General features: G+C 33.0%; 9 protein-coding genes and 10 pseudogenes across 19 annotated transcripts, besides 6 other annotated features; 12 read left to right on the forward strand and 7 right to left on the reverse strand.

The window, feature by feature from the left end:
* Positions 1 to 231: 231 nt before the first annotated feature.
* Positions 232 to 2,842: a mobile genetic element.
* TVAGG3_0030720 lies at positions 510 to 883 on the reverse strand (annotated as a pseudogene). Its single transcript has one exon. A coding segment is annotated over exon 1 (374 nt).
* TVAGG3_0030730 lies at positions 1,409 to 2,007 on the reverse strand (annotated as a pseudogene). The gene has a single exon. A coding segment is annotated over exon 1 (599 nt).
* A 3,217-nt stretch (positions 2,843 to 6,059) lies between the features above and the next one.
* Positions 6,060 to 6,096: a mobile genetic element.
* Positions 6,060 to 6,096: a terminal%2Cinverted (terminal inverted repeat of Banshee-A3 transposon ID:TVAGG3_0030740).
* Positions 6,097 to 7,274: 1,178 nt separating this feature from the next.
* Positions 7,275 to 7,312: a mobile genetic element.
* Positions 7,275 to 7,312: a terminal%2Cinverted (terminal inverted repeat of Banshee-A3 transposon ID:TVAGG3_0030750).
* A 1,371-nt stretch (positions 7,313 to 8,683) lies between these two features.
* Positions 8,684 to 25,677: part of a mobile genetic element that runs on past the window's edge.
* TVAGG3_0030770 (uncharacterized protein) lies at positions 9,214 to 9,483 on the reverse strand (the record flags this gene model as incomplete). Its single annotated transcript, XM_001305549.1, has 1 exon — positions 9,214 to 9,483. One exon carries the CDS (start codon positions 9,481 to 9,483, stop codon positions 9,214 to 9,216), a length of 270 nt encoding a protein of 89 aa, XP_001305550.1.
* On the forward strand, positions 10,228 to 10,882 carry TVAGG3_0030780 (annotated as a pseudogene). The gene has a single exon. A coding segment is annotated over exon 1 (655 nt).
* Positions 10,951 to 11,920, forward strand: TVAGG3_0030790 (annotated as a pseudogene). The gene has a single exon. A coding segment is annotated over exon 1 (970 nt).
* Positions 13,619 to 14,233, forward strand: TVAGG3_0030800 (annotated as a pseudogene). Its single transcript has one exon. A coding segment is annotated over exon 1 (615 nt).
* TVAGG3_0030810 (uncharacterized protein) lies at positions 14,654 to 15,319 on the forward strand (the record flags this gene model as incomplete). Its single annotated transcript, XM_051220430.1, has 1 exon — positions 14,654 to 15,319. The coding sequence occupies one exon, from the start codon at positions 14,654 to 14,656 to the stop codon at positions 15,317 to 15,319; it is 666 nt and encodes a 221-aa protein (XP_051105416.1).
* On the forward strand, positions 15,491 to 16,456 carry TVAGG3_0030820 (organellar and viral DNA polymerase type B; the record flags this gene model as incomplete). The annotated part of the gene is made up of 1 exon (XM_001323907.2): positions 15,491 to 16,456. One exon carries the CDS (start codon positions 15,491 to 15,493, stop codon positions 16,454 to 16,456), a length of 966 nt encoding a protein of 321 aa, XP_001323942.2.
* TVAGG3_0030830 (uncharacterized protein) lies at positions 17,073 to 17,447 on the reverse strand (the record flags this gene model as incomplete). The annotated part of the gene is made up of 1 exon (XM_051220431.1): positions 17,073 to 17,447. The coding sequence occupies one exon, from the start codon at positions 17,445 to 17,447 to the stop codon at positions 17,073 to 17,075; it is 375 nt and encodes a 124-aa protein (XP_051105417.1).
* Positions 17,720 to 18,415, forward strand: TVAGG3_0030840 (annotated as a pseudogene). Its single transcript has one exon. A coding segment is annotated over exon 1 (696 nt).
* TVAGG3_0030850 (uncharacterized protein) lies at positions 18,520 to 18,993 on the reverse strand (the record flags this gene model as incomplete). The annotated part of the gene is made up of 1 exon (XM_051220432.1): positions 18,520 to 18,993. The coding sequence occupies one exon, from the start codon at positions 18,991 to 18,993 to the stop codon at positions 18,520 to 18,522; it is 474 nt and encodes a 157-aa protein (XP_051105418.1).
* TVAGG3_0030860 lies at positions 19,082 to 19,456 on the forward strand (annotated as a pseudogene). Its single transcript has one exon. A coding segment is annotated over exon 1 (375 nt).
* TVAGG3_0030870 lies at positions 19,511 to 19,860 on the forward strand (annotated as a pseudogene). The gene has a single exon. A coding segment is annotated over exon 1 (350 nt).
* On the forward strand, positions 21,457 to 22,089 carry TVAGG3_0030880 (annotated as a pseudogene). The gene has a single exon. A coding segment is annotated over exon 1 (633 nt).
* TVAGG3_0030890 (organellar and viral DNA polymerase type B) lies at positions 22,723 to 23,283 on the forward strand (the record flags this gene model as incomplete). The annotated part of the gene is made up of 1 exon (XM_051220433.1): positions 22,723 to 23,283. One exon carries the CDS (start codon positions 22,723 to 22,725, stop codon positions 23,281 to 23,283), a length of 561 nt encoding a protein of 186 aa, XP_051105419.1.
* Positions 23,696 to 23,905, reverse strand: TVAGG3_0030900 (uncharacterized protein; the record flags this gene model as incomplete). The annotated part of the gene is made up of 1 exon (XM_051220434.1): positions 23,696 to 23,905. The coding sequence occupies one exon, from the start codon at positions 23,903 to 23,905 to the stop codon at positions 23,696 to 23,698; it is 210 nt and encodes a 69-aa protein (XP_051105420.1).
* On the reverse strand, positions 24,221 to 24,475 carry TVAGG3_0030910 (uncharacterized protein; the record flags this gene model as incomplete). Its single annotated transcript, XM_051220435.1, has 1 exon — positions 24,221 to 24,475. One exon carries the CDS (start codon positions 24,473 to 24,475, stop codon positions 24,221 to 24,223), a length of 255 nt encoding a protein of 84 aa, XP_051105421.1.
* Positions 24,521 to 24,955, forward strand: TVAGG3_0030920 (uncharacterized protein; the record flags this gene model as incomplete). Its single annotated transcript, XM_001305552.2, has 1 exon — positions 24,521 to 24,955. One exon carries the CDS (start codon positions 24,521 to 24,523, stop codon positions 24,953 to 24,955), a length of 435 nt encoding a protein of 144 aa, XP_001305553.2.
* Positions 24,983 to 25,455, forward strand: TVAGG3_0030930 (annotated as a pseudogene). The gene has a single exon. A coding segment is annotated over exon 1 (473 nt).

A 25,677-nucleotide genomic window follows, 5' to 3' on the forward strand; every position in this document is an offset into this window, starting at 1 on the left:
AGTTATATCTTTGATCAGAGAATAAATCAATTATAATTTAGAATCAAATTGAATTTAATTTCATATCTATAAATATCAAGTTAGATGATTTTTAGAATTTATCATGAGTTCTCTTTGAAATTCTGAACATTCTTGGTATAGTGCAATCATCTTGAAAGTTTGTAAATAAAAAGAGTAACTTATTGGAAGATAGATTTGATTTGTTGCGAAAAATGCAGACATAAAGAAAACGAGTGTGGGACAAACTATCCAGTGTCACTTTTTATTAACCTTATTTAAAAATTAATAAAATAATAATAAAAAATTATTTGAATCTTTTACATTAATTGTATCTTTTTTAAAAGTACCTTTAAAGTACAATAAACAAGATTTGAATCTATTGATCCTTGTTGCAAACTTGAATATATTGCTTCAAGCATTTTCAAACACTCGACTTTTTTGTTTTCCAATATTTGTTCATGGTCATTAGCTTTTCGTAATATACGAACAACTTTATCACTATTGATTAATTGAACTTTAAATTTAATCAATAATGCTGGAACAACCGTTGTGTATAATTCAACAACAAAATCGTCTAATCGAATATTCCTTCTCTCTGGGAAATAAGAATGCTTGAGAACTTTGAAATGTGACTCACTGACGTTATTAGTCGCGTCACCTCCGTTGCGATAGCGCTTATTCCAACGATCTAAATGATGCCTCCATTGCCTATCGAAGTACTTTTGGGCTTTCGGTTCAGTGGAAAGAATTTCAAGAATTCGATCATAAACTGCATCTAGGTCTGCAGCTTCTTCTTGAGTGAGGTGCTCTGGAACTTCTTCACTTGTTTCAAACGTTTCTTCTTCTGGAATAAATTCAGAATCGTTTGGATCATCAGAAGATTCTCGTGGTAAAAAGATTTGAGAAGGTTGAAATTCATTTTCGATGAATTCTTCTTCATATTGTTCCTTTCTTCAATTTCTTCTGCTTGAAGTAAGTGAGATTGAGCTGGTTCCTCCTAGGATTTTCTTCTTCTTGGTTCTGTTCTTCCTCGGGAGATTCTTCTTTAGTATCGAATACTAATAATTTCATTAGATTATAAAATTCTTCAAAATTGTCTCGTGATTTAAACTTATCCGCTTTTCTTAATATGGCGCGAAGGACATGCACGCCACACCAAAGAATATGACAGTTTGGAATACCTCGCTCAATTGCCTCGGCTATTTGTGGGGCGCAGTCCATACTTATCATCTCGGGTTCTCTATTAATATATTGAAAATAACGACAAACACAATATTGAATATTTTCGCTTGTGTCAGGAGAAATAAAGAAAACAAAAAAGGAAAAGGAGAAATAAAGAAATACAAAAAAGGAAAAACAATAGTATGTTCTGTTTTTCCTGTGAGTGCATATAATGGAATGTTAGCCCTTAGAAGTTTATACGTTGAATCGATGTGAAACGTAGAAATTTGGTGACCAAGGGCCTTCGCTTCGAAAGGTGCATATAAAAAAACTAGTTTTCCCGGCTCAGAGATAAATTCAATTAAATCTTCTGGACAACTTTCTTGAACAGATTCGACAAAGATAGCTAAAGAAACTTTTTCATCCGAACTAAAGCGTTTGGAAACAATTTCAGCTCTTTGAGCAAATTTACGTAATGCATCTGGACCTTGTGCAAATATTGAAAGTAACTCTTCGTCTGTATATGAAATATTTAAGTCTTGGAAACACTTAAGTTGAGCTGTAGCATGATTCATATTGTTTTCAAAGTAATGTTTAAGATAATTTCTGACAAATAATGAGGATATTGTTTTTGTTGATTTCGGAGGTGCAGAATGATCATGAGAGTCAGAGTGGATTAGTAGTTCATATTTATCTTGATCTATTATCCGGACTTTGAATTTAGCTTGACATTGTGGATACTTACATTTGTATTCGATCGTGGAGTATTCTTTCCTGCATTTTTGAGAGTAGCCCATGCTAGCTTTTATCTCTTCTTGGATACCAAACTGGAGGAGCTCCATAGTGTTGAATATCACGGGCTCCATACAACAAATTGAATAAGGTATTTCAAAATTTGAAGGAAATGGTCCATCATTGAATGTAGTGGCCGGGAATTGAATGACATACAGATAGTTTGAGGAAATTTGTTATAAATTATAATATAATTGAAGAATTAATTATCAAAACAAGTCTAAGAGCCATTTGTCAGATTTTCCCGAAATGCAAGGTTAAGATTTTAGCAGCGACTAACTTTGAGTGTACATATATAATTGTTATACTGAGTACTTTCTATCTGTGTTACTTATTTGAGTCTAAGAGCCATTAGTCAGATTTTCCCGAAATGCAAGGTTAAGATTTTAGCAGCGACTAACTTTGAGTGTACATATATAATTGTTATACTGAGTACTTTCTATCTGTGTTACTTATTTGAGTCTAAGAGCCATTAGTCAGATTTTCCCGAAATGCAAGGTTAAGATTTTAGCAGCGACTAACTTTGAGTGTACATATATAATTGTTATACTGAGTACTTTCTATCTGTGTTACTTATTTGAGTCTAAGAGCCATTAGTCAGATTTTCCCGAAATGCAAGGTTAAGATTTTAGCAGCGACTAACTTTGAGTGTACATATATAATTGTTATACTGAGTACTTTCTATCTGTGTTACTTATTTGAGTCTAAGAGTCATTTCTACCATAGAACTAGATATTGTCTCTCATTAAATATATATAACTGTAAACTGCTTAATTCATTTATCTATTTAGATAAAATTATATTTATATAAGATTTCATGTTATTATTTCATCTTTATTATTTTTTTTATTCCTTTGAAAAGTGACACTGGATAGTTTGTCCCTTTCTCAAAGAAAACAATAATAAGTCCTATTGTTAATACAAGTTGTCTTTTTTAGTGGGAAATGCTATAAACAAGCATGTTTTTCAAGTGTTCTATTTTAATGAAAGAAACTATATGAAAAGCAGACTTTTTTTTTCGTACACCCTCTCAATTTTTTTTCCAGTTTTCGTACTCATATGGTATTATTAGTTTATAATAATCATAGAGCTTTCGCTATACTGCAGCATTAAAATATAGCTGCATTGTGATTATCTCCTTGAATTTGAGAGGATTTTAAGTTTAATGTCAAGATAATCTCAATTGAATTTAGCATGGAAGCAATATATTTACTATCGTATGATTGCTCATGATAGATATGTACTTGTTTTACATTAATTTACGAAATCTAATCAAAATACCGTATCACAAGAAGTTGAATAATAATAACTTTTTAAAAATTGTGTTTTTATATGGTTTGGATTGGTAATCTTTATAATTATGAGTGGGTGCTCTATGGTTGCTCAGAAATATGAAATATAATCAAGATTGAAGTTTGAATATAATTAAATGAGTGTAAATAAGTTAATAAAAGCATTTGTTGCATACTATATGTCTCGGTTCCTGCAAGTACGTACTCAGAGCTGGATAATCTCTCACTTTTGTTCCGCAATGTGACATTGGGAACAAATTTTCCGATCTGAGTACATATTTGCAGGGTCTTGCAATGGCACCCTGCAAGTACGTACTCAGATCGGGATAATCTCTCACTTTTGTTCCGCAATGTGACATTAGACTTTTGATTCCCGAAAGGAGTTTACATTTGCAATATACTGTCATATTATATTGCAATTATAAACCCCTTTCGAAGAAAGCTGATTTTTTCATATCTCAATGTTGCATTAGAAATCAGATTATCGAAAGGAGGGTACGAGTACAATGTTATACCATATAATATTTCAATCGTAAACTCCTTTCTAAAGTATCTTCTTTACAATATAATCTAATTTCTCATTCTTCTATAAACTAGTAAATTTTATTCACAATTTAATCTAAATCATAAATCTTCATGTTTTGCAGAAACGTTTTTTAAAACAAATCGTTTTTTCTTATCAAATTTTGTATTTTTTCTTTTTATTTTCAGTTTTTTGAATTTTTTTTGGAAATTTTTATCCAATTTCAATGTAATTTAATTCTCTTTCATATGTATTATAATTTTATTCATCTTTAAATTTTTAATTTTTGAATACATGCGATAATTATTCATTCAATTTTTAAATGAATGTTTTGATGGGGCGAGCTTACTGATAATAGACTCATCCCATCAAAACATTCCCTTGAAAACTCTGGCCTTCATCGAGGCCAGAGCTCACAATTGATCTCCTTAGAGCCAAGTTCCTAGACGGTCGTCCTCATTAGATTCGATCCGAGAGGAACTTGGCTCTGAATGAAATTCATAGGCTCTGGTCTCAGGAAATGCCAGAGCTTCGCAAACAATCCTTGGGGCTGGTTCCCTCAAAGGCCGCCCTGATTCAGGGCGGCCGGAGAGGAACCCAGTCCCAAGAGAGCGCCCATACGAAGCTCTGGCCTTAGCAGTGGCCAGAGCCTGCAAATACAATCCTCAGGGCCGAATTTGAGGGAGATCGTCAACATCATTGACGATCTCCCTCAAATTCAGCCCTGAAAGAAAGAAATACACAGATTCTAGCCTCAGAAAAGGCCAGAACTTCGCTCACAGTCCCCAGGGCCGGCTTTCCCAAATGCCGCTCTGACCCCGGGCGGCAGGCGAGGAATCTGGCCCTGGGATACTTACCAAACGAAGTTCTGGCCACAGTAAAGGCCAGAACCTGCAAGATCAATCCTCAGGGCCGATTTTGAGGGAGATCGCCCACATTATTGGCGATCTCCTCTCATATCGGTCCTGAAAGACTTCAAAATACAGGCTCTGGCCTTAGCAGAGACCAGGGCTTCGTTTACAGTCCTCAGAGCCGAGTTCCCTGAGATTGTCCAGATCACGGACACTTCTCAGCGGAACTCGGCTCTGAGAAGCAACAAACACTAAGCTCTGGCCTCAGCAAAGGTTCAGGGCCTCGCTTACAGTCCTCAGGGCCGGATTTCCCAAATGCCGTCCTGATCTAGGGCGACAGGAGAGGAATCCGACCCTGGGAAACAGCAAACCTGAATTTCTGGCCTCAACATATGTCAGAGCCTGCAATACTAATCCTCAGGGCCGAGTTTGAGGGAGATCGCCAACATCAATGACGATATCCTCTTATCTCGGCCCTGAAAGACATACAGATACAGGCTCTGACCATTGTTGAGGTCAGGGCATCACTATAAATGGCAGTTTTTCTATGTTCTTTCATTTTCTGAAAGATCATAGTGAAAAGACTCTCTGATGCTTTATTGTTTCAAAATAGTACATGCGTGAGATTATAATTTTGCAGCAAATTTATTGATTGCATGCAAATATTTGATCTTAATAATTCAAACATGCAAATTTAGGGTTTACCTGTTACAAATAAAATATTTGCTTAACAGAACTCTATTTATAATGAATAAACACTCTTTTTTATATAATAAAATATTTATTTCATCATCAATGATAATTGAGTAAATTTATAACAATAAATGTATTTACAATAACAAGTACATATCATTCTCATATATGCTTATCTTCAAAACTCTATTTTAAAAAAGATGCCTAATTGCATATGCAATAAAAATCAAATTTTATAGATTAACACATTGAAATTGTACTTTGCACAAAATATTATGCTTGTACTAGTAAAATCTTTTAAACAATTGTAAATAATCAAATATGATATTTGATGTGATATATGTCTAGACCAGAGATTGAAATATGAACAGGAGAAAGACATGTTCTGATCATAGGCAAACATTGGACATCAAATACTATGCTCTATATAAAAGTACGAAAACTGGAAAAAAAATTGAGAGGGGGTACGAAAAAAAAGTCTGCTTTTCGTATCGACTCTTAATGAAACATAATTGCTTTGTTAGTTATATTCTTGTTTTTATTGATGCGAAGAGAGCTTAAAGTCATATATTGCTACCCTCAGGAATGATGGTTTTTTTCATTTTGATCTTTTGGAGTCATAAAATGAATGTATTCTGTATTTGAATAAAACAATTGCGAGAAAAAAAAATCAAGGTTTTTTGTCTTCCTGAAATGGATGCATCTTCACTAGCAAGAAGCATTCATATAGAAAATGGTTTAGTCCTGTAATAAACAGAAATTCATCAAAAGTGACAGCTCTCAATTTTTTGACATTTGTAAATTCTAAATTGAATGAGAAAAATGAAATAATACTAAGCATAATACAATATTCTAGATTTAATTATAATTAGGAAAAAGTTAGTTTTGAGAGTACTTTTCATAGGCATATAGAATGAAATCTTCTGAAAAATAATATCACATAAACTCATATTATTTTCTAATATATAACTATTTTATATAAAAATCAAATTCAATGATCTTAAAAGCGAAGGATAAACCTCAAAATTTACGAATATAATGAGTGGGAATATAATGCTTATCTATCATAAAACCATATGAAATATTAATTTTTGCTTTACGCCTAATTTTTGACGACAATTAGCAAAAAATGTTAAATGTTAACACTCAGTCCATTTGAATATGAAAAATAAAATTGACTTTGATTAAATGTTTTTATTTATCATGCAATTCTTCTTGCGACCAAAGATTTGAATAAAAGTTCAAAAAATAAGATAGCTTAAAAAATAGTATACGGTAGTGTTTACTAATAGATGAATAGTATATAAATTCTATTAAAATGGATTTGATCCAAAAAAATATAAAACCAAAAATAATTGTTATAATTTAAATGAAGAAGTAATTTAAAACGATTTTATTTATGATCAAATTTTATATATTTTTTTGGATCAAATCCATTTTAATAGAATTTATATACTATTCATCTATTAGTAAACACTACCGTATATTATTTTTTAAGCTATCTTATTTTTTGAACTTTTATTCAAATCTTTGGTCGCAAGAAGAATTGCATGATAAATAAAAACATTTAATCAAAGTCAATTTTATTTTTCATATTCAAATGGACTGAGTGTTAACATTTAACATTTTTTGCTAATTGTCGTCAAAAATTAGGCGTAAAGCAAAAATTGATATTTCATATGGTTTTATGATAGATAAGCATTATATTCCCACTCATTATATTCGTAAATTTTGAGGTTTATCCTTCGCTTTTAAGATCATTGAATTTGATTTTTATATAAAATAGTTATATATTAGAAAATAATATGAGTTTATGTGATATTATTTTTCAGAAGATTTTGTGTTCTTCTTCAAAATTTTATTTTTTTATTAAAAAGAATCTTTACAAAATATACATTGACTTTAATTAATATTTAAAAACGTGCTCTATCAAAAGTTCCAAAAATTCAATATTTTAGCTTTTCTGAGGTGTCACTTTTGATGAATTTCTGTTTACAACAGTCCATGTAACAGAAGCATGTAATTTATAATATTACTATCTTTAACTAAACAAATCTTGCATTGAAAATAATTCAATTTGTTCAAGGTTTCGAATTATGAATTTGCTTCAACTTTTCACTTAATAGTCCTGACAAAAGAATTTATTTCATTGAGAGAAAGATATTTTTCGAATTTGAAGGCCTTTAATAATCAATTTGAATCAAAGTAAAAATAAACAAGAGAGATAATATTGATTAATGACAAAAGCTCATAAATTTACTTATTTAAATGGATTTTGCGCTTATATTTGAAATAAGACACTTATGAAATCAAAATTTTCAAATTGAGAGGCGTAATAATAAAAAACAGACCTTTTACAGATAGAATTTAGCATTGTGGATTATCATATCAAGTAATTCACAGAGTAATATAGATAAAATTTCGAGATCAAATTTCAAGAAATTAAAAATCATTGTGTAAACGCAAAAATATAATGTATATTGCTTTTTTATTGACTTAAATAAAGATCTATTGAAACAGTAGTGTTTGGGAAATCAGTGATAAAATTTATTGAACTTGGCAAAATTAATGAAAAATGGGAAAAACATGGAGTAAATAACTACTGTTGATATTGTTATATAAAAATATTTTCAAGAAAAGTTCGAGAAGATTGAAAACGATCAAATAAAATTTTTAATTTGGATATACATTTAGACTAGCTTATCTTAGTAGAGGCGATTTTATGGCCAAATATAAGTTTTTAACGAAAAATGATTTTTGTTGAATTTTTTGTGAGGAGAGTTCAAAAAAACTTCAATGAAAATTGTAAACGATAAAAAAGTTTTTGATATGAGAAGATATACATTGATTGATTTAAAAGGAATTGCGTGTGTAAAAAAAAATATTAATTGTTCGAATAAATTTTCATTGTTACTAAAGTGGATAAAATATATCAAATAAGGATATTATAATGAAAGTTAAGAATAATCGTTTGAGACAAACGGCGCGGTTAGAAAAAATCAAAAAAAGCATTACATGGATTTAATTATATTAAATGCAATTATTTATCAAATCAATGTGTAAAAATTGTAAACTGATAGTATATTTTTTGAGAGTAGCATAAAAATTTTGAGAGAAAGTAACGAATATTTCATAAAACGCACGTTTTGTTAAGTGCATGTGATTATATAGTCCGAATGAATTGCATGAAGCATACGCCGATGGCTATCAAAATTGAAATCATATTTCTTAGAATTATTGATTTGAGTTTCAGTCAATTTTTACATCTCTCAGAAAAAATTGAAAACACTTGTAAGGAAAATAAAAAATAGATAATTGCATTTGTATATTGAACCTGATACTTTTTGTCTTTCAGAATTTTCAAAAGTATCTCATTTTTCATAAAGAACTATAGTTCAGAGTGTTTGAAAGAGCCAGAACCAGAGCTGAAATCCGTGAATTTAAACACAGCTTCAAACGCTAACGCTACATCAGATGTTAAGTTAGAGTATCCACCACTGGACCAAATTCTTTCAAGAGAAGCCAACGACAACCCTTACACAAATGTTCAAACAAATCCTTCAGATAACGTAGACCATTACCTTCTTCAGTTATACCAAACAATTTTACTCAAAGACGATAAGAAGCTTTTGACAAATCTTATAAGTAAGAACCAAATAATTCTAACAAAGGAGGACCTTGAAAATGTTATCTCACGAATAACAGGGAAACAATGTGTCATTGACTATCTCGACCCTGAAATCGAATGCTGTGGTCAAACGCCACCATTCATGAAAATAGGTAACATCCGCATCATTGAAATACCAGGTACTCCAGGAGTTGAGTTTAAGTATAAATATTCGAACGAGTATACAAAACTTTCAACAGAATATAAACTTTGCTTGAAATATGTTTTAGTAAATTAAAGCAATTTGTAATATCTATCCAAAACTTCTTCAACAGTATCGAACTCATCTTCATAATGCAAACCTAATCTTATTGACTTGGTGCAGTTTTCACTAACACAATATAGCGCTTTGCGCTCGGCGCCTTTGACGCCTTTTTCTGTTCTCTTGACTGACATAACTAATTCATTTGTTTCATCAAACAGCAACAACCAAAGTTCATGACCTAATACATAACATTCATACTTTATATTTTTAGCTCTGAGTTCTCTTGTAAGCTGTTGCATTTAATATTTTCTAAAAAGTCAACTTCAACAGTCATTCGCACTGGTGCCTTCAGTTCTACAGGCTCTCCTTGAAAGTCAACAAGTCTGAATTGCATGTCTTTCAAATTATGAGGACTAATGCGAACCCATTTACCTAAATGAGTTGCTATGACAGGAAGTTTTTTGGAATGAACATTGAATTGACTGCATAACAGAAGGATTTATATTCTACTGAACCTTTACTATTAACTCCTGAAATACCTGTGACATTAGCTATTTTAGACTCAATGTACAAACAATTACCATAACATACGTATGGAACAGATTTCATCTCAATCGTTTTGTCAACACTTTTCAAAGGAAATGTCATATGGTATGCTCCCAGAAGAAGTTGTACTCTATGACTCATTCTTGGTATCTTGAACTCTTTCTTGCTACTGAACTTCAATGTTCCCTCAGAAGAGAGTTCGACATCTATGTTGTCAATAGTTTCTTCATTTATGAGAGTATCTATGACTCCAGCAATTTTATCTATTCTGTACTCGGCTCTGTTAGGAAATGTTATAAAACTTCTTTTGTCATCTATTTCAATCTCTATGAAATCTGTTTCATCTGTTATGACAAAAGTTGCGATAGTATTGAAGTCAACAACTCTGAAAGCAAGCGCCTCATTCTGAAGACCTAAGTTTGTTTGTAGCTTTACTGTCCCGTATTCGTTTGGGTCTGTACTTTGCAAATAGAACAACATTTTATTCTCATTAAAATATGACTATTGCTGCATATGCGTATGAAACAAATGAAGCAAGAAGAGCACATGAACTAGTAAACGAAAACTCAACTTTAACCATTGAAGGCAATGATTTAGTCATTGACGATGGAAAAACTAAAAAAGTCATTGATTTCGATACTTTTAACACTTATGACCCATTCATTACAACAAGCAAGGTTCCTATCATAAATGATGGAACGGTGCAATATATAAATTCTACAGTAGATGCCTCATTAGTGAAAGTACTGAATGTTCTCATTGAATTGTTAAAGAGCTTTCGATTTGACGACAACATTAAATGCCTAAAGAATTTAGTCATGAATGAGAAACAAATTCTCGGCGTTGCTGGTAGCAGTAATGATGTACACCTTATGACATTAGAATATTATAACGAACATAAAGATGAACTGAAAGGAGAGAAGGGTGACACCGGACCTCAAGGACCACAAGGAATACAAGGAATACAAGGAATACAAGGAATACAAGGACCTCAAGGCGAAAACGGTTTGGATGGAAAGGATGGAAAGGATGGAAAAACTGCTAAATCATGGATATGGGACCTTATAAATACTGGTTTAACAGCTGCTTCATATGGAGTTCTTCAATACCAAATCGGAAAGATATGGGCGGTACTTGGTGAAGAAGCTTTAGATGACGTTAAAAATGCTTTGAACTTCATTTCAAATGGTTCGGATACTATTAAAACTTTATCTGGTTGGATGCAAGAAACAAGGAGTCAAATAGATACTGTAAGACGTATAGCAAACAATGCACGTACGGGATTGGATACTTTACGACAAGCACAAAATACACTAAAGGAAGCAAATGATATTCTTGGCTCAGTATCAGACATGCATGAAGATTGGCTTAAAGGTATTGACAAATCTTTAAAAAATCACAGTCAGTCTATTGCTGACTACAAGAAAAGTATAGATTTTTTACATAGTGCTATGGACGTACATGATGGAAGCATAAGGAACTTACTTAATGCTAACAATAACTTACCAGGAACTATTAAAGCATTTATAAAGTCCTTTGTAAAACCCGGTGCTCTAACATTTAGGTCTTTGAGAGCAAGAGCATTGAAGTCAAGAGATGCAGAAACTCCAACAGAACCTACAGAAGGAACTGAAACAACAGAAACTCCAAAAGAACCACCAAAACCAACAGCTAATGAAATATTGTTCGAATATTTTCCAAGGTACTCTGTTCTCATTGCATACATTCAAGAAATACTTAAGAAAGCAGACTTGACTTTAGGAGATGATGAAAGTTCTGTATATCTTTCGTTCCAGTTTCAAATAGCAGAACTTTTGAGACAGATATGCTTAATGTATGACAACATCTCTGATTTCACAAGATATGATGACGACCATGACCCCGAACACGGTGAAGAAGAAGTTTTACAAACATCCATTAAGACAGGAAAGGTTTTAACTCAAAGTCTCATTATTGACACCAAAGATGGCGAAGTGGACGTTCTTCAAGAGCTGAAGAAAAATACTTCTTCGGGAGGTGGTGGTAGGCATGAACTTGAAATAAATGAGATAGAAGAGAAATTAGCCGAAAAAGCAGATAAAGAACATAAACACAATATCTCCGATATAAATGAACTTCAAGCTACATTAAATAGTAAAGCGGACAAAAATGAACTTGACGCAATGAACAAAGTTTTGAAATCTCATAAACACAACATCTCCGATATAAATGAACTTCAAGCTACATTAAATAGTAAAGCGGACAAGAACCACGTTCATTATATAACTTCAGACGAACAGATTATAACGGACTACCATGGATATTTAACACGAAGTGATGAAGCGAAGACAAAAAATGTTAATGAAAGAAGATATAAATACATTCGTGCTAAAGGTTATGACATAAGCTGTACTGTACAGTATGATGTAGCTAAAGCACCAGAAGCATTTGGTTATACCGGTGAAATTTATGCCTCTACTTTCAATGTTAACGGTGTATTAGTTGAACCAAGATTTACTTTGAGAGTTAAGTCAAAAATAACGTTTGAAGATGCTATTAAAAGTAAAGCTGACAAAGTTGAACTTGAAGCAACGAACAAAGTTTTGAAATCTCATAAACACAACATCTCCGATATAAATGAACTTCAAGCTACATTAGACAGTAAAGCTGACAAGAACCATACACATAAATCCTTCACTACTGTTAGAGCAGACGACATAATATTGAACTTTGACCTTGGTTCAAGTGCACCATTAGAAAATCCAAGTACAAGCGTAAAAGATACTCTTAACAGTTTAGATAAGAGTTGCAGGAACATTGAAAGTCATGCCAGAAACTTTGAAGCATATGAACTACCCGCAATGTTAGATAAGAAAGCAGACAAAACTTATGTGGATGAAGAACTATCAAAGAAATTTTCGAAACCAGATACAATGACATTTACAACAGAAATTATAAATGGTGAACCAGCAACTCCATTTGAATTTGTTAGAGGTCTTCAACCAGATACTTTTGAATTTTTCTTGGATAATTCTATTGAACTAACATTACATTATAAAAGTGGAACAAATGCAACATTTCATCCGGGAGATACATTCCAAATGGTATTTAATGACATAAGTTCTTTAGAATATGTTTATAGAGTTATGAGCATATATGATTTAATATATCCTATAGGAGCTGTTTATACGTCTATGAATCCAATAAATCCAAACACTTTATTTGGTGGTAGATGGTATGAAATAGTTGACAGTTTTCCATTCTACACTAATACTCAGTCAATGAAGATGGGAGGTTCAAAGAAAATAGGTATTGAAAACCTTCCTTCACATATGCATAGGTTCAGTGGAAGAACATCTGTGGAAGGAAACCATTCACATTCAATAACAAAAAGAGGTTATACAAATCTTGCAGCGGGTTCGGATAGACAGGGAATGCATAGATATGATATCACAACTGACCCCAAAGATGTTAGCACAGGTATTTTCTGTGGAACTGCAGGAAATCATACACATGTTGTAGCTGGTATTACAGACCCAGCAGGTAATGGAAAAGATTATATGCCTCCTTATATAACAATGCACGCTTGGATACGAGTTGGTTAAAATCTTTAACTTTACATAAATGAGCTTGAAAGAAGTATTCGAACAACATCCATGGAGGTCATTTAAGAAATTCAATGAAGCTGCAAAGAGTTGGGGATTTACTAACAGAGCTGAAGTGAAAAGGTTCTTTGACAAAAATGTTGTACATCAAACAAAAATAAACCCTTACGACTACTTTTTACCAATTTACTCCAACACTCCTGACGCATACCAATTTGACACTCTCATTCAAAGCAGAAAAGGAGGACATAAACCATTCCTCATCTTCATTAATGTTAACACTCGCAAAGCTTTTGCGTATATAATGAGAAATAAAGGAACTCATGAAGTGTTAAGAGTTTTACAAAAGTTTGTAGCAGAACATAGCCCAAGTATTTTAACATCAGACCAAGACGGTGCATACCTCAGCAATGAAATCACAGAATTTCTCATTAAGCATAACATAACTCACTACACTACTGAAGACCATAACCATAACATACTCGGTATCATTAACCGCTTCATAAGAACGCTCAGAGATTTAAATCAAGAGCGAGACTTTACCGAAGAAACAATGAAACATTTTCTCGAAGTATATAATTCCTCAACACATTCTACAACAGGACATACACCAAATTCAATGACACAACAACAAGAAGAAAAGTATATACAAAAGAAACGAAGCCAAACACAAAATATCAGAAATTCAACACAATTTACCCTCATTCCTGGTACAAAAGTTCGTGTAGTTCTTGACGACAAACCGTTGACAAAGAAACGTTTAAGGTTAAGTCGAAATTATTATATTGTAGACTCTACGCAAGGTAATGGATATCTTATAAAAGCTGCCGACGACTCTATTGCGTTTTATCCTCGACATAAATTAGTCGAAAGTAGTAATGGCAAACTTGCTGAAACCATTGACGAAGCAAAGCGAGGAGTGGTTATTGAAATACTTGGCTACAACATAAACGATGACACTTATAAAGTAAGATATGAAGGAGGTGTTGAAGATGTTATACCATCTAAGAACTTGAGAGAATCTAAACCAACACATCTGGGACCATTAGAGCGGGAGTACTGGAAAGATAAAAACATGCCAGAAAGAATAAGAAAATTCTTCTAAACTTTTTCATTAGATGTAAATCAGACATGAATGAGAACAGTCATGATATCATTAATGGTACCATTTATTTTTGTCATAAATTTACACCAAAAATATAATTTAGGTGAAGAGGTGAGATGTCACCCGTTTTTTCACCTCTTTTTTCACCTCAGGAATTTTCATGAATTTTCCCGAAATAAAAAATAAAGTTAGTTTTATTTTATTTATTTTTTTATTTTGTATGTAAAGACAATAATGTCAGTCGAAGCAAAAACATTCACGAACAAATCTAATGGTGAAACATTCACAAAAGGCACTTATAACGGTATTGAAGTCTTACGTAGAGACAAGGATGGTTACATTAATGCAACAAAGATGGCAAGAGAAGCAGGAAAGTTAAACCATTTAAACAGATTTCTCAATAGTGCTAAAATGCAGGAAATTCTTGAGTTTTGGTTGAAAGAATACGGTCGAGCCAAAAGTGGCTCAACCTCAAAACAAGCATTTTATGAGCTTACTAAGGGCGTTATGAATGAATTCAAAGGTATTTACATACATGCTGACCTCGTTCATTTTGTTGCTGAATGGTGCTCTGTAAAGTATGCATTTTATGTCAAAGATATTATGGACTCCATAGACAAGAAAGTTCATGAGAAGTTAGATGAAGAAGAACTCGAAGATACAGTGGAGAATGCTAAACCTTTGTTCGAAGAAGAAGTTGGAAAAATGTGTGAAAAACAATTAGAACATGAACGTGAGATATATTATGGTTATAGAGATTCTCCATACGAACTAGACCAATGGGAACAAGAAGATTTAAAGAGAGAATTTAGAGAATATGAACTCGCTAAGATAGCATTTGAAGCTGCAGAAAAGAAGTTAAAAGTTTGGGGTCGTTTTGTACAAAAATATTGTGAGTAAATGAACCATTTATTTTTATTGAATTCACCAAAAAATATAATTTAGGTGAAGAGGTGAGATGTCACCCGTTTTTTCACCTCTTTTTTCACCTCAGGAATTTTCGTGAATTTTCCCGAAATAAAAAATAAAGTTAGTTTTATTTTTATTTATTTTTTATTTTGTATAAAAGATATGATTTCAACAATCGGCACAACAACAATTCAAGCCGCGAACGGCGGGACTCTGTCCACAACAACAGCACCAAACTCGTTAGTCATGAATCCTACGTCAATGTTAGTAGAGATGAAAAACTTCATTCCTTCTTCATATACTTTCGAAACAAAAATCCAGAAGATAAAGCAAGAACTTTTAACAAGTAATTTAGACTGTAGTGCGAAAGATGAAGAAAATGAAGAATATCTTTATGAAATGCAGGACATTATTGACCATTTACCCAAATTGCCTGAAATCCAACAACAAAAACTAACTATTCCTGAATTCGACGAAATTGAAGTGAAACCAACTGACTCAGTAGAAATAAAGAAGTTCATACGTAAAGTAAATTATGAATTCCTTGGTTTTCATTGCAACCATAAAGTTATGGACAAAGATTGCGACATGGTATATAAAAACATTTCTGACATATATAAATCTGAGGAGTTTAAGACTTACGATAACTTTGTTTCGTTAGTTGCAAAATGTGTTTGGGAAATAAGAGATAAAGATAGAAGAGGCAAAGTATGGAACGAACAAATAAGACCCGCTATGTTTGAGATGAAGAGAGCAATTGACGCCTTAGTTGTTTTAGCTGGTTTTATTTCAATGTATAACGCAAAAATGAACCCGCAATGTTCAAAATGTAAAGCAGCAATAAGAAAATATAACTACTCCGTCAAAGAGATAGAACGTATGAGAAACGACTATGCAGACTTAAAGAAAGAAGCAGAAAAGCCAGCAGAAGATAAAATGAACATGTTAGAATTTCTGAACAAAAACTATCCAACAGTAGAAGATTTCCTTCTATCTGACGTCAAGAAGAAATATAAAGAGACTTTCGGCATTGTTAAAACTTTTGATATCCTCAGCGAAGAAATAGAAGCTACAAAACTGTTTAGGATTTCAAATATACATCGTACAATTCATGTAAAACGCTTGTGAAAAAAAGAGGTGAAAAATTAGGTGAAAAAAGAGGTGACATCTCACCTCTTCACCTAAACATGGGCTTCGCCCTTGCCGCTAGCGGCTTATTTTTGCTGAATTCAGCAACAAAATTCTGAGTAAAATAATTTTTAGGGCTTGTGTCAAACCGTTGAGTTTTCACAAAATTTAAAAAAATAACGTTTACCATGTAAAACGTTTATAAAATAACTAGGGTGAGAAAACAGGTGAGAAAACAGGTGACATCTCACCACTTCACCTAAATTATATTTTTGTTCAAAGCTTCCACGAGAGAAAAGATTCCTCATTCGCTAAGGATTCCAAAAATGAAAAAATCATTGATTTCGGCTGAGAAAAAAACAGCAAAACCCTTCTTCCACGGGAACAAAGAAATAAAGAAGAAATAAAGTAAATTTTTTATTTATTCCCGTGGAAGATAGAGCACTTTTATGACACTTTTTATTCACGACAAACAAGACAAACAAAGAAAATAAGAAAATACGGCGCTGTCGCGGTTCGAACCACAGACTCTGACCCCTCCATAACACCACCTTAGACCACTGTGCTACGTAGCCTGTCGACATAAGATTTTATAAATTGCATATTTGACGTAAATTTATTTCCATCTGGCTTCCCACTGCATAAGATATTCATACGTGTTTGTAAGACATTCATTAAACTTCTTTTCTATTGCATCTAATCTTGCGTTATTTTTTTCAATAACTTGTCTGTATTCTTCATCATCTCCAGCAGTGTTTGGGTCTTCACGTTTAAAATATTCATTGTTAACCAATTTTTTATCTACAAATTTTATTAGTGTTTGATTCACTTCGTTATGATAACGGTCATATTCTTTCAATACGTAAGTGAAGACAAAATGCGTCGTACCTTCAATCTTAAAGCTTAAAGAACTTTCAACACAGTTTTGAGGGTCTGTCAGTGCGTCAATGAGATAGTATTCGAAGTCAGTCAATAATCTTTTTAAAGTCATTTCATACAGGATAAAATTTAATGTTGTGAAGAAATAGTGTTTATCTCAAAAAAAAATAAAGTTAGTTTTTATTTTATTTATTTTTTATCCTGTATGTAAAGACAGATATGTCAACATTAGAGAACACAACAACTGCTATCGTTCATGAAGTCATAAATGAAGAATACGAATACATACAGTATAACAAACAATTGAGACTCATTCGTTCTGTCAAAGACGACATGTACCAAATGCAAAGTATTTTGACGGCTTGTTTTGCTCCAGATACTAAGCTTCCTAAAGACTGGTTTAGGAACCAAAGCACCATAGAACTATTAAGTGAAGCACAGCGAGACGTACTTTTTTCTGAAAACAGTGAAGAACAGCGAGTAGGTAAAAAATCCCAGTCGCCAAAACTCTATGAAAATCGTGAAAAATTGCCAAACGGTTTGAGAGGATATTATGTTCATAGACTTTTAGTAAATGCAGTTGCAATGTGGGCTTCACCACGTTATGCTTGGAATATTTACAAACTTCTTGACGAACTTCACAGACAAGAACGTGGAGAGATGGAAAAGAAACTTCAAGCAAAAGATGAAGTCATTGAATCCAAAGACAAAAGCATACAGAAAAGAATACCGCGTTCAGTACCAAAAGGAAAGGAAAAGAACTATAAGTATATGATTTATACTGAAGAGTTGGAGAATGAAGAAGACAGAGATATGGTTATGTTGCATTTAGTCAGAAGAAACAACAAAAGCTTTTACGACCTTGCTAAAATATATAAATCTGACAGAAACTGGTTCTATCGTGAAAACTTACCGATTTCAATGACACCGAATGAGCAAATAAAAGAAATTGTCAAAAATACTCTTCCTCAAACACACTATGACATCAAAGGTTGCACAATACTTACCTTCAAAGAAGACTTACCATTACTGAAGGAAAAAATAACAGAATATTTCGATAACTTCAAAGAGGAAGAATGAAGTCACGACAACATTAACGAAGAAGTCACGACAACATTAACGAAGAGAGAATGAGGTGAGAAAACAGGTGACATCTCACCTCTTCACCAAAAATATATTTTTGGTTAAATAGCTTCAGGGTCAATTTCTTCAACCATTTCACTTCCTTCGTCAATGTCAATAGAAGCTTCTTCAACCTTTGGTAAGAACTTTTGTATAACATCTTTGTTCGTTATTGTCTTCAGAGATGAAGGATAATATTTCACAGATGTTTCACCCTTCTTATATTCTTTCTGTTCGGAAAGATTCATAGCAATACTGAAGAAGTCAATGTTGGAGTTCTTTATAACAGTATAATGAGTATCTTTGACATTCACGAAGAAACCCTTTTGTTTCAAAACTACTGCTAACTCTTGTGAAGTATAACGTTTGCGGTCAATGACAATAGCTAATGGTCTGACATACTGACCGAACTTAGATTCTTTCACAAACTTCTTGTTAAAGATAACATTAACGTTTGCAGAACCATTGAACTCATTCTTGATGGCAGTAGCGAGAGCATTGTATGAAAAGAACTTGCAATCTTGCATGTGTTTCATTAAAATAAAAATATTAAATTATTTTGAAAAATAACTTAAAAAAATGTAATCTAATTTTTCAAAAAATATTTTTTATCCGATAGAAAAGATGACAGAAAAATTAACTTTTTACATAGCGCCAGACCCTTCTTGCCCACATCCTTTTAAGCCACAATATATAGACATAGAACTAAATAGAGAAAGCGAAATTCCACAATATATATACATAGAACTAAATAGTGAAGGCGAAATTCTACAAACAGAAGAAAGCGAAATTCCACAAACATATAGAGACCTAGATAACGAAAATGGATATGCGCTATTCTGGTTAGATTGTCCTTATAAAATGTATGAAAAAAAGGCTTTATATGAAGAATATAGAAAATATTGTCATGAAAACGATATAAGACCAAGCTCTAGAGAAAAATTCTATGCTGGTATAAAACATCTTTTCGAAGTTCGGAATGGCAAATATATAAAGAAATAATTTTTCTAAGTTTATTTTTTCGAAAAAATATTTTTTTATTTCCTACTAAAGATGTATCGGAAGTTGTCTAAGTTAGAACACTCGGAAATAAAACAACTTCTTACAGAAGCTAATATAGATGTTGCAAAACATTACGCGACAAACAAAAAAGCACTCGCTGACTTCATTAAAGACTACAATGGTGCAATAAGTTATGATAGAATTCATGAGTTCATAAAGCCGCAACGCGGCGAGGACGAAGTCCATGCAAGAGCATTTCCTTTAAATGACATTGCTATTGACTTATATCATAGACGTTCAGTACCTCATGAAGTAAGAAGAGAAATGTTTGACATAACAAATGCGAACGTTGGTGAAACAAGAAGAAGAGACGACACACTGAAACAACAGAGAAGAGAGATGTTTAAAAGTGCTATAGAACAAGTTCGCAAAGCTAACGATGTCATTCGTTCCATTGACGACAAACCAAAAGAAGGTGAGAGATGGTTAAAGAAAGATGAAGAGAATAGGAAGAGAAATGTGAAGTCAGGCAATAGACTCATTGACTTTAACATCGAAGCTTTAGATGAACCAAACAGAGACTATTTACACAAACATTTCGGTAAGGTTTTCATGAGACTCTTAGAGAAGATTAAAATAAACTCCAACAAAGATGGATGGTATGTTATAAACTTGGTGGAAAGTATGAATGTTCTACGTTAAACCTCAATAATATTGGAACATTACTACATCAGCTCTTGAAGGAGAACTTTATATCAGAGATAGAAGCAAATGCTGCAGGTATTGTTGAAATGCACTATGACTTCTTCTTGACAAACATAAAGAATCTTACTGAAATAAAGATGTATGATTTAACAGAATATGAAGGCTTAACGATGTCAGATGTAAAGAAAGGCAAACCAAAAAAGAGACCATATAGAGATGAAAGCACACTGACAAATGACCAGAAAGCCATTTTGGAACTCTTAAACAAACAGGAAAAACAGATATAGATGACTTTGGAAAGAAATGGTGAAAAGAAGTTTTATAAGAAGAGAAGCGGTCAGTTCTGGAAGTATCTTTGCACATTACCTATAAATCTTGAACGCTACCAAATCTTCAATGAACTGAACAAAAGAACTGCAACACTTATGACAGAGGACAATTGTTTCGTTTATGCTTGCATTCAGGCTGGAGTAAATGAAGAAACTATTGACCACATGAGAGAAGTCATTCGTGTTAGAGACTTTCCTCAAAGTAAAGTACAAGAAATTTCTGACGCAACAGGTATAGCATTTAATGTTACCATTGGTTATTTCAATGACTCAAGACATAATGAAATAAAGAGATATATACCAAAAGAATGCGAAACTGTTAGAACTATTGACTTACTTCTTGTTGAAGACCACTACATGCTAAATGAAAGACTTCCAATGACAACATACTTCATTCGAAACTATAAAGAAATTCTCAAAGCTTGTGGTGGAATGAACATTGAGAAACAGATGAAGATTTATACAAAGAGAGAAGATAAATATGTAGTTCGTTATGATAGAACAACACCGTTATGGGATGTTATGAAAACATTGTGGGAGTGCAAATATTTCGAACCTATTTCTTATGGAGAACTTTTCACATATACTACTGACTTATATAAACAGAACCTTGCACCATTTAAAGATTTGACATATGCTCCAAAGTATTGTGTACAACTGAAGAAGAAAGCAGAGTCAAAAGAAGTAAATAAAGCTAAATGTAAATTCATTCCTGAGCACGTTTTCTTTGCTGACTTTGAGTGTAGTACGGATGGCTTTCATAAAGCTTTTAACATCTGTTATGACAGTGAAGATGGTTCAGTTAGTGAAAGCATTTGGGGTCAAAACTGTGCAACAGAATTTTTGGAAAGACTTCCTGACAAGAGTTTAATATATTTCCATAACCTCAGTTATGACATAAACTTCATCTTAAGACACATGACAGAAGTGAAAGGAACTCCCATCATTAAAGGTTCACGAACAATGCAAATAACTGGTTTATATAAAGGACGGGCAATTATTATAAAAGACTCTTACAGTGTTATAAATAAGAAGCTTAAACTATTTCCTGCTATGTTTAACTTACAAACAGGACCGAAAGAAGTATTTCCATATAACTACTACAGCAGTGTTTTGTTAGCAAATGACAACAGAACTGGTGTCATTTCTGAAGCATGTAAGTTTATCCATGATGCAGATACATTTATGAAAAACATAGATTCCATCAAAGGTTGCAGAATAGATGAGAACCACTTCGACTTAGAAAAATATAGCACGTTTTACTGCAAACAAGATGTAAGAATTTTAAGAGAAGGTTTTGTAAAGTTCCGCAATGACTTATTGAAAGAGTTTGATTTAAACGTTTATGACTACGTTAGTATTTGTTCTATTGCTAACAAATTGTTTGAGAACAGAGTATACTTCCCGAATGGAAATCTTTATGACCTCTCAAATAAACCAAGAGAATTTATTTCGAGATGCATTCAAGGTGGAAGATGTATGTTGTCAGATAACATGAAACAAAAGAGCAAAAAGAAACTCATTGCTGACTTCGACACTGTTTCATTATATCCTTCAGCTATAGCAAGACTTTATACTTTAGAAGGTATTCCAAAAGTATTGAAGGAAGAAATGTTAAGCACAGAGTATCTCATGAGACATTTATTCGATGACGACCAAAAGGAACCCATTGGTGAAAAGTTTATGTCTGGCTTCTTTGTTCTCATTAAGATAACAGAGATTGGTATACCCAGACACTTTCATTTAATAGTTTGCGACCCTGAACTAAATCCAGAACTTAACGTTCCAAGAAGTTCAAACACTTGCTGTCTCATGTATGTTGACCATATAACATTACAAGACCTCATAAAATATCAAGGTGTCAAATGTGAAGTGTTGCAAGGATACTATTACGATGGAAACAGAGATATGAGAATAAGAGATGAAGTAAAGAAGTTGTTTGAGTTAAGGTTAAAGTATAAGAAAGAAGAAAACCCCTTACAAGAAATTATAAAACTCATTCTGAACAGCATTTATGGCAAAACTATTCTATCTCCTATTGAGTCAAAAATAACCATAGTAAATGACAAAGATGCTATAAGATATGCTATAAGAAATTACAACCATATAGTGAAGTTCGAAGGTTTGGATGGTTCAGATAAAACTATTTTCAAGCTAACGAAAAGCATTTGCAGACACTTTAACTTCTGTCCACTTGGTGTTAATATTCTGTCTATGTCAAAACGTATTATGAATGAAGTATTCTGTACTGCAGAGGACATGGGACTTCAAATCTTTTACCAGGATACCGACAGTATGCACTTATATAATGAAGACATCCCAAAGCTTGCAGCAGAGTTTAAGAAGAGATATGGTCGCGAACTTATAGGAAAGAACCTTGGTCAATTTCATAGCGACTTTGCAGAAATAACACCTGGAAAACAAAGTTTAGCTTATAAAAGTATTTTCTGTGGAAAGAAGACCTACATAGACTTACTCACTAACGATTTAAATGAAGTTGCATTTCACTGCAGAATGAAAGGCGTGAAGCAAGATGTTATTGCTTTAACCGCTAATGAAATGTTTCCTGAAGCTATACAATGCTATTACAATGAAGATAAGAACATTCACATACCTGTTGGAACATATGACAAAGACTCTGAGTTCAGTTTAATGAAACTTTACAAAGCACTTTATGATGGTCAAGAGATTGCATTCGACTTATGTAAGTCATGTCAACCTTGCTTTGCTGAAAAGTTCAACTTTTCAATAACGACTAAAACAAGCTTTATTCGTAAGTTGAAGTTCTGAGGTCATTTATTTTTGTCAGCAATGAGGTCATTCGTGATAAAAATAAAGCTAGCGTAGATTTTACAATACTGCGATGGTAGAGTTTAAGAGTTGTGCTTCAATGTAGAGACAGTCCTTCCATCTGGAGGCAAGAACACTGGACATTTATGGTCATGAGTGGAGTACATGTCTATCCAAAACTCACGATTGAAGCCAGTTAATTTATAGTATTTAGGGTTAGGAAGTGGTGAAGTTCTTGTATGACCAATGAACTCATTTTCAACGCCTTTGGCTATATTAGAGTAAAGTATTGCTTGCTTTCTATCCCAAATGCCAGGTGTTACAATCTTTGAAAATTCATTTTTCCTCGGAAGCATTGCATCATAATTGAAAACATTCTTAAAATCATCACTTGGTTCGGAGATTTGAAATCTTATACGTAATGGATTTTCTTTCTTTTAGCGACTTCATTGAATGGTGAGAATACAATGAATTGACAGTCATGAGTTCCATCTTCATTTTCATTAAATTCATAATGAAAGTCTATAAGTTGTGGCTGACTACCTTCTTCTTTCAGTTGTGCAAGAAACTCACGTAAAGGCTGTAAAGTTTGTACTTCAATATTGAACTTTTTCTCGAACATCTCATTAAATGAAATCATACATTGCAATGTTGTATCGTCTTTAAAGTATTTGTATATGTGAATGTTTTGGGCGCTTAAAGACTGTTCGTCATTTTCTATCTCGACTTGAAGTATAAAGTCAACCTTTCTGAAAGCACGTGTTATATACATAGATGTTATGCCAATGTACTTCTCTTCATTTATGTTCACAATCCAGTCTGTTGGAAACTTAAACGTTACTCTGTTCCCCTTTATTTTGACGTCAGGGTTTTCACTACTGAACGCAACAGTTAAAGGTATTTGTCTATACATTTAATTCGGATAAAAATAAACCATTTACTCTTTCTTTGCTTCAGCTTCTTTAGCTTTTGCTTCTTCTCTAGCTTTTTTCGCCAGCAAACGTGGGTTCTTCTGTCTTCCAGCAGCTAATGCAGCTAGTTGTTTTTCACTAAGTTTTCTCTTTGGTCTCTCTGGCTTTTGTTCTTGTTTTTGTTCCTTCAGTTCGGATAAAATTTGTTCACGAATTTCTTTCTTCAATGCTTCAACATCTATGACCCCTTGGGTCTTGTCCGTAGGATTTGACTGAGTCATTTGACTGTAGATAAAAAACTAAATTAAAACTTTAACCGATGTAAAATGAGCTTGTCAAAATCAGAACGAGAGTCTATTATATTAAATGACGCCAGAGGAATACAACATCCTTTCTATTATGTAAGTCAGAGTAAAGATGGTAAAATATATGTAAGAAAAAGAAAGGTTCCATTAGCGAATACAGAGAGCGACAACATTAAGGTGCATGGCAAGGGTGAAGTCCACGAAGCCCATATAAAACCTTCTGTACAAACTGAGCCACCAAAAGAACAAGAAGAAAAGAAGCCAGATGTACTTTCAATAACGAACCAAGAGCTTATTGCAAAGTTCGTGAATTTCATTGAAAAGCAAACCGAGTCAAAGAACCCTGACCCACCAGTGAAAGAAGTTGAGACAAAAGAGAATGTACAGTTCATTGAAAATGTCAAGAAACAACTTCCACCACGAATACCAAGAAGAAGAGTGAGAATAATGAAGTAAATAGATATTTTTATCTGAAGTAAATACATGCAGAACGAACAGTTAAACGAATTTACTCCAGCAGAGCATATTCATCAGATTCGCTCATATTTCGATATCATAGACAATGCAGTTCAAATTGGTGACACTAATAGAAAATATTCTGACGCAAAGATTCCATCACAACCTGGAACTGCTAAAGATAACACATGGGTAACATTCAATCTCTCACCTCCTGGTGAAAATATGTTGGACCTTTACAATACATTCATTACGTATAAAATGGAAGGTCAATTTATTGTAGATAAAGAAATTGGTTCAGGTTCCAATAAAACAAACCCACCAGGATTTTGGATTGGTTTCGATGACGCTTTCTATGCAGTTGCTGGATATCAAATCCTTGCAAATGGTCGTATCGTATATTCTCAAGACAACGCAAGAGAAGAAGCATATATAACTTCAAACTCACAAACTACCGAACAAATAAAGAAAGTAGATGTTTTCTCAAAGACTCGACATGAAGATGTATGGAGTCATTCGGGAACATGCAGAACAGGACAAATTGTTAGGTCCAATTACAGCAGGAAAATCATTTGATTTTAAGCTTCGTTTAAGAATTCCTGTTAGAAGATTCCTTCCATTAGAAGCTATTCGATTTATTCCAGCTTTTGCAGGAAACATTCAGCTTAAAGTAAAGTTCAGTAGCGACGCCTTACAATGCACATCTATATCTGTAAATGATA

Source organism: Trichomonas vaginalis, chromosome IV, assembly GCF_026262505.1.
Source record: "Trichomonas vaginalis G3 chromosome IV, whole genome shotgun sequence".
NCBI lineage: Eukaryota > Parabasalia > Trichomonadida > Trichomonadidae > Trichomonas > Trichomonas vaginalis.